The following is an 8356-nucleotide window of genomic DNA, read 5'->3' as shown; positions in this document are numbered from 1 at the left end:
CGAATCGATTCGGACTTGGGTTAGTTGTTCAACAAAGGAAGGGAAATGCTTCGTCATCCTCGGCTCGTGCGTGACTGTGAGAATTTCTCCAGAGGCTCGCGTGACAAAGCTGCTCCGCTTCTAAGTTACTTTCCTTTGGTTTCCTTTCTTTGTACTCTTTAGGACCACCGACTTCTCAGAGGTCGCTGTCCCAGACGTCTCGTCATCGTTGTCATCGTCGTCATTGTCATCGACGTTGTTACTGTGGTCGTCGTAGTTGTTCTGGTTATATTCTTGATGTCGTTAACTTTGTCGTCCTCGTCTCCACAATCGTCGTCGTTTTCCTCGTTGTCGTCCCTTTTGTTGTCATCGTCGTCATCGTCATCAATGTATTTCTTTTTTTCTTCTTCTGTAAACATTACATTTATTGTTTAAGATGTTCTTGATTTCGTCATTGGCAATGATATTGTTTATGTTATTGGTGTTTCCATTATTGTCATCCTTGATGGTGTTGTGTTTTCATTTGTATTTGCAGAGTCCCTTGACAAATATCGTCCTTATTCATCTTGTCTTCAGCTTTGAGTGAAGCGTTTTTTCCTTTCAAAGTTCATGATTTTCTGTCACATAAATGCTGTGGAGCATTTGGTTTAGATCCCAACTCGCAAGTACGAGACCGAGTTCGATTCCAAGTGGCCAGAGTGCGGGATGATCTAATGGAGGTATTCAAATGGATTAAGGGCTTTAAAATGGTGATGCACACAAAGTCATCTTATTAAGACAGTAGAGTAGGACTCGTAGTGATGGATTTGAATTGGACAAATTTAGACTGAAGAGGAAAATAGGTAAGAATTGGTTTACCAATACTGTGGTTAACAGATGGAGAAGGCTTAGTAATCATGGAGTAGAGGCTGAAACTATTGGTTGTTTTAAGAGATAACTTTATAGATGGGGATGATAGGTGGCAATGAACATGGAACTGCCTAGTGTAGGCCTTATAGTTTCTTGCAGTTTCCACCATTATTATGTTTTTATGTTATGTTCTTATGCTTCACTATCAATATCTTACTCCGTCAATATTATCGTTGACTATAAGTTATATATATATATATATATATATATATATATATATATATATATATATATATATTTATGTGTGTGTGTGTGTGTGTGTGTGTGTGTGTGTACACACACACACACACACACACACACACACACACACACACACACACACACACACACACACACACACACACACACACACACACACACACACACACACACACACACACACACATATATATATATATATATATATATATATATATATATATTGCTGTGTTCTTTAAGGATTACAAGACAATTGATTTTTATCATTATAAATCTATATATTTTTGGTATATGATTCTTAAATTCTAGTTATTTTTGTAAGGAATTAATTACAAATACACAATCTTTGTCGGTCTCTCAGCGATATCATCTCCGGATGGCACAGTTTCTTCTACTGTATCCTTCTCTTCTACTGTATATATATATATATATATATATATATATATATATATATATATATATATATATATATATATATATATATATATATATATATATATATTTGTTGAGACATTCTGACAGGTTGATGTAAGCGGAATAGGAAACACAGGAGTCTTAGTCTTGAGTTTATTCCTGACTAGTTTCGCAGGTATGCTTTTTCAAAGGAATAGGTTTACAAACGGGCTGTGGGCATTATATACATGGGGTGGACCTCACCACCTCCCCGAGTTACCATAGTTGGTGACGAGTGTGAACATCACATTGTGGCTAACGTAACAATGAAGAAATGTTTACAATTAAATATAATAACACTAATAACAAGATATTATTAATAGTAAATGTAATAATAGTAATGATAACAATGAAGATAAATATTTAAATAATAATAGTAACAATAATAATAACAAAAATGATAATAACAATACAATAGAAGTAATAATAATAATAATGATAATAATAACAATAAAATAAAAGTAATAATAATGATAATGATAAAAATAAAAATAATAAAAATATGATTATACTAATAACCAAGAAATAACAATTATTAATAGTAATTATAACAGCTTGGTGCTGCTATACAAAGCGATGACAGAAGTCATATTGCATTGGATATTAATGATAGGACTACATTCTCTGATAAACATAGCTTCTAGAAGCTTAAGTTTATGTACATCCCTATTACTTGCTATAATCCTATATTGCTATAATATAATAGGGATGTACATAAACTTAAGCTTCTAGAAGCTATGTTTATCAGAGAATGTAGTCCTATCATTAATATCCAATGCAACATGACTTCTGTCATCGCTTTGTATAGCAGCACCAAGCTACTACCTAGCATGACCTCTCTCCGAAATATATGTCACCGAGCGAAGGGTTTTCTTCGTCATTTCATCGGACCTTTTAACTATTGTAAGTAACGGTCCCCATCAGCCCATGTATAGTGTTTATTTTGTGTGAATTTGCGCATTTATTTATATTTGCTTCTATATTTGTATAATTGGTTAGATTTACATGTTGTTTTCTATATTTCTGTACGTCATTATTATCTATGTTACAGAATTTCCTGAAGATGTCTCTTTGTTAGACGAAACGTTGAAATAAATTAATCATTTTGGCAACTTGGTATATGCCCACCCTCTAAATGGCAGAATATTGGTTAGAAAACTGGAGAATACTCACAAGAAGATCAACAACCTCACTAACGCTGTCGATTTTAACAATGCATGCATACAAGAGAATCTGCTCCCCAGATATTCAAATGTACCCCATATATATATATATATATAATATATATATATATATATACATATATGTTGACTATATTATGACAAATAAGATTGAAGGTGAAAGTAGTAGACGAGGAGTAATGGGAGAATTTTACGCCTTAACGTTTCGACCCGCAGGGTCTTGCTCGTAAAGCTTTATGATCAAGACCCTGCGGGTCGAAACATTAAGGCGTGAAATTCTCCCATTACTCCTCGTCTACTTCTTTCGCCTTCAATCTTATATACTGTATATATATATATATATATATCGTCGTCGTCGGCGGTGCATCCTAGACCAATGATACCACGCTTCCACCTATTTATGGTGTCTGAGATGGATTTGTAGTCCAATTTTGGTGTAGAGCTTTCTACGGCATGACGCTTTCTCCTATTTATGGTGTCTGAGGTGGCTGTGTAGTCCAATTCTGGTGTAGATCTTTCTGGGGCATGACGGGCACTGGATGGACGGGGGAGGACGAGGGGCGGCGAGACGAAGTCTTCAAGTTGACGTTTTTCCTTGTTTCTCTCCTTTCGCATGGTCTCGAACCTCTCCGTTCCAGCCCGAATTGTGTTGCGCCAGAGTGAGCGGTCACTGAAGACCTCTTCCCAGGTCTCTGGCTCAATTGTGGTAGACATCAGGGTGGCCTTCAGCTGGTTTTTGTACCTTAGGGCAGGACGGCCACGGGGACATCCTCCTGTGGCCAATTCGCTAAAGAGGATTTGCCGGGGCAGTCTTGTTTCTGGCATCCTAGCGACGTTGCCTGACCATCGAAGTCGATGCCTCATGATGGTAAAGTCCATGCTTTGGTTGTTTGCACGGGAAAGAACTTCATTGCTGGTGATGTGGTCCTTCCACTTAATGAACAAAATGGATCGGAGCTTCTGTTGATGGATGCATTCAAATTTCTTCAGATCTCTGCGATAAAGTGTCCATGTTTTGCAGCCGTATAACAGAGTGGAGACAACGACATCTTCATAAACCCTTGGTTTCGTTATTCGGGTAAGATCTTTGTTGTCAAAAACCCGTCTACACAGCTTCCCAAAAGCGATATGGGCAGCTGCAGCTCGATGTTCTACGTCCTTTTCCGAGTTGCACTTGGAGGTAAGTAAGCTGCCAAGATACGAGAATTGGTCGACTTGCTCCAGCGATGTACCAGAAATTGTGATGTCAAATTCTGGCAGGGATGTTCTTGGAGCCGGTTATGCAAGTCCCGAAAAGTTGATAAGCTGCAGTAAAGTTGTTGACTGACTGTTGTAGATCATCAGCTGAGTGGCAGAAGGTAGCATTGTCATCTGCATACTGTAGTTCCGTGACGATTTTGATGGTTGTTAGTTGTTTGGAGCGGAATTTGGCCAGGTTGAACAGCCCACTATCAAGTCGATACCTAATGTCAACGCCTTGGTTGTCAGATGGAATCTCGTACATCATTGCAGCAAGATAGAGGCCAAAGAGTGTTGGAGCCAGGACATAACCTTGTTTCAGCTCACACGTGATCTCAAATTCTTCGGACAACTTTCCTTGATAGAGGACACGTCCAGAGTTTTTTTCATGTAGGGCTCGGACCAGAGAGATGTAACTGTCCGGACAACCGAAACGTTTGAGAACCCTCGACATGGCAGCTCTTTGTACGCTGTCAAAGGCTTTCTCCAAGTCATAGAAAACTATGAAGAGGGTTTTTTTTGTTGTTCCCGACTTTTCTCCTGCAGCTGCCTTGCGCAAAAGATCATGTCAGTGGTTACACGGGATGCACGAAAGCCGCATTGTGATTCTGGGAGAATCCGCTCTGCCATTTCCTGGTGACATCTTAGCAGGATCCTTGCAAATATCTTCCCTGTAATGGAGAGCAGTGAAATCCCTTGACAATTGCCGCAGAGCTTTCGATCTCCTTTTTTAAAGAGGGTGATGATGACCGCATCTTTGAGATCTTTTGGAACTTGCTGGACTGTCCATATCTTGAGGATAAGATCGTGCAACCTGGTCTTAAGTGACATCCCTCCGTACTACAAGATCTCGAAAGGGATATTATCTAGGCCTGGTGATTTCCGGGCCTTCATTTGATTCATGGCTTTCTCCAATTCCAGAAATGATGGAGATTCATTCATCCAGAGCTGGGCTGGATGTTGTTGGACATTTTTTAGGAAGTCATCTGCAGCTGTCGATGGCCGATTCAGCAGTTGGTAGAAGTGATCTCTCCAACGATCTAGAATATCTGTCCGATCGTTCAAGATAGTTGATGAGTCTCCAGAAAGTAGGGAGCCTACTGAGGAACGCACTGGGCCAGAAAGTTCTTTTGTTCCTGCATAGAAATTCCTAAGGTCCCTGTTATCGGCATACTGTTGAAGCTCGACAGCCTTCTGTATCCACCGTTGGTTCTGAATTTCTCGCAATTTTGTCTGGCATAGTTTTTTAGGTCATGATACCAGGCTTTCTTGCGTTGGCATCTTGTGTCCTGCTCATGGGCCAATCGGGCCATGCGTTTAGCATCTATGAGGCGATTGATCTCATTGTAGTTTTCGTCAAACCAGTCCTGGTTCTTGTTGTTGTTGTAAACAATGGTGTCCTTGGCAGCATTACTGATGGTATTGCTAATGCCATTCTTCCTCCAGATTGTTGCTGGTAGGAATGGTGGCGAGGTCTTGACAGACTATTTCCTCATAGATGGTGCTGTAGGCGGGATCTTTAAGATGTCATATTTTCTTCTAGATGGTTCTTGGGAACGGACTCTCAGTTTCCTTCGAACGGCAAGCGTCAGGCGCGAGACCACTAGACGATGGTCTGTCCAACAGTCACCAGCGCCTAGGACAGCCTTGGTGACACGTACGTACTTTCTATCACTTTGTCGGACAATAACATAGTCCAACATGTGACAGTGTTTTGTCCTCGGATGTTGCCCGTAGTCTTATATCGATTTGGTAAGTGGTGCATCGTGTTAGTGATGGAAAGGTTATGTTCTGCGCAGAGGCCCAGCAGGAGAAAGCCATTTGCAGCATTGCAGTTTCCGATGCCCTCTTTTCGAATGATGTTCTCCCACAGTTGGTGGTCCTTGCCAACTCTTGCATTGAAATCTCCAAGCAGGAGGAGGTAGTCGCTTGCTGGTACTTTTCTGATGATGTTATTCAATTGTTGATAGAAGTGGTTCTTCAGGTCTTCGTCAGCATTCAGAGTTGGTCCGTAGGACGAAATGAGAGTCATGATATTGTTGTGTGGTAAAGGGACGCGGAGAATCATGAGCCGCTCGCTGATAGCTGTCAATGTCATTTTATGGTCACGAAAAATGCTGGTTTTGATAGCAAACACGACGCTCCGCTTCATCTTTCCCTTTTCAGACGAGGGTATACCCAGAGCCGTCTTCCTCGAGCTTACCCTCACCAGAGAAGCGGGTTTCGCTCAGTGCATCAATGTCGATGTTAAATCTCACCAGTTCTTTAGAGACCAGTGCTGTTCGATGTTCCGGTCGTTCATTTATGCTGAGATACAGCAGTGTCCGGACGTTCCATGTCCCGACAAATAAAGGGATTTTCTTTGTGTTTACTTTCTTGGTATTTTGACCGCAATAACGGGTGACCCGCCAGGTGCGGTTTCCTGGCCTGGTATGGTTGGTGACTTCCGATGTTTGGTCCACCTTTCCTAGGACCTTCCCCGTATGGAGTGGGCAGCGGGGCTCCTAAATGGCCTGCCCAGATTCAGATGCAGGGCCGAAATCTCGAGTAGTCACCAAGTTCTTGAGAAGGCGACCATCACACACCTGCCGCCAACGTATAGGTCCGGACTAAGAGCTTCCAGTTTGACCAAAACCTGCTCCCGTCATCCTTATCCCATCGCTGTTGGACTTTTTAGAGGGAAATTGGCAAGTGATAGGAGATAGGAGGAAACAGCCGGTGGCGTGAAAGTGTTTAGGGTGGATCACAGCTTGTCAAACCGTGGCCCACACACTCACACACTGTGGCCTCTGTCCCATCTTCCACGGCACACAATGAAGTGCGACAGGTGGTATCTGGGACAAGGGTTGCAACGGACTGCCGCACACCCTCGTATATCAGGCAGTGGGCGCCTTCTTAGCCAGTCCGTCTGGCATTTGCCCTCTTCCGCCGGACACACCCGTTGAGACCACTGGAGTCTTTATTCGCATGTGCCGCCATTGGGGACTTCCTGGTCGCGCATGAGCGCGTGGGAATTCACTCCCATCTTTTTAGTTAGGGGAGTTTGCTCCCATAGACCTATCCCAACCAAGGGTAACCCATAGGTCAGGTGGGCTTTCATTCACTGAGGGGAAGGATCTCCCTACAGCTACCCTCACCTGGTTTTGCCTGCTCGTCGAGCAGTTTACTAGGGTGTGGCCGCTGGTCATCATGTGCCAACTTCTTCGAGCCACAGGTGAGAGCTGGGTGCCAGTGTGGGGACCAGTGTTTTCTGGTACACTCCGAGATTAGAGCGCGACCAGCCAAAAGTTAAAGATACTATCCCATTGAGACACCTCATATATAGATATATATATATATATATATATATATATATATACATATATATATATATATATATATATATATATATGATGAAGGCGGAAAAAAAAGTCACGGCTCTAGTTCCGAGTTACTGCGTTTATTCCTGACCGGTTTCGCTCTATGCTTCTGAAGAAGCATAGAGCGAAACCGGTCAGCAATAAACGCAGGAAATCGGAACTAGACCCGTGACTCTTTTTCCACCTTCATCAACTTGTCACAATGTACCAGCATATATATATATATATATATATATATATATATATATATATATATGTATATATATATATATATGTATATTCATATGTATGTATATATACGTATATATGTATACATATATTTATATATATGTATATATATATATAAATATATATATATATATGTATATATATGTATATGAATATATATATATATATATATATATATATGTATATATATATACATATTATATATATATATATATATGTATATGTATATGTATATGTATATATGTATATATATACATATATATATATATACATATATATAGGTATATATATATATATATATTACATATATATGTATATATATGTATAATATACATATACATATACATATCTCTATATATACATATATATATATGTATATATATATATATATATATATATATATATATATATATATATATATGCAAAGTAGATCACTTGGAAAAAGGAAACTAACGAAGCAGAGCGCTTTCGTATATAACATCTTCAGTGCAACAAGTACAAAGTAATAGTAATGCATACATAATATATACACGAAACAAAGGAACAAGGACAGTTTGGATATGGGTAGCGGCTAATTACCCCCTGGGGGGCGGAAGGTCATTGTCAATTAACTTATGATGGTGGGGCGACATCAGGTCACAGTCGTATATATATATGCATATATATACATATATATATATATACATACATATATATATATATATATATATATATATATATATATATATATATATATATATGTCTATATGTATTCATCATTATTATGTTTTCACTCCATATTAAATTTTTCTTGTCGTCCATTAGACGAAA

General features: G+C 39.7%; 1 protein-coding gene across 1 annotated transcript; it reads right to left on the bottom strand.

Annotated features, from left to right (window-relative positions):
* Positions 1-586: 586 nt before the first annotated feature.
* LOC143020192 (uncharacterized) lies at positions 587-4413 on the bottom strand. Its single transcript, XM_076176356.1, has 3 exons — positions 4049-4413; positions 3346-3909; positions 587-689 (listed from the first exon to the last, which is right to left on the bottom strand). Exons 1-3 carry the CDS (start codon positions 4411-4413, stop codon positions 587-589), a joined length of 1032 nt encoding a protein of 343 aa, XP_076032471.1.
* Positions 4414-8356: the final 3943 nt, after the last annotated feature.

Source organism: Oratosquilla oratoria, chromosome 39, assembly GCF_046742065.1.
Source record: "Oratosquilla oratoria isolate Oo_2021 chromosome 39, ASM4674206v1, whole genome shotgun sequence".
Lineage (NCBI taxonomy): Eukaryota > Metazoa > Arthropoda > Malacostraca > Stomatopoda > Squillidae > Oratosquilla > Oratosquilla oratoria.
The sequence above is the reverse complement of the archived record's forward strand: the minus strand, read 5'-3'. Positions and strand labels throughout refer to the sequence as shown.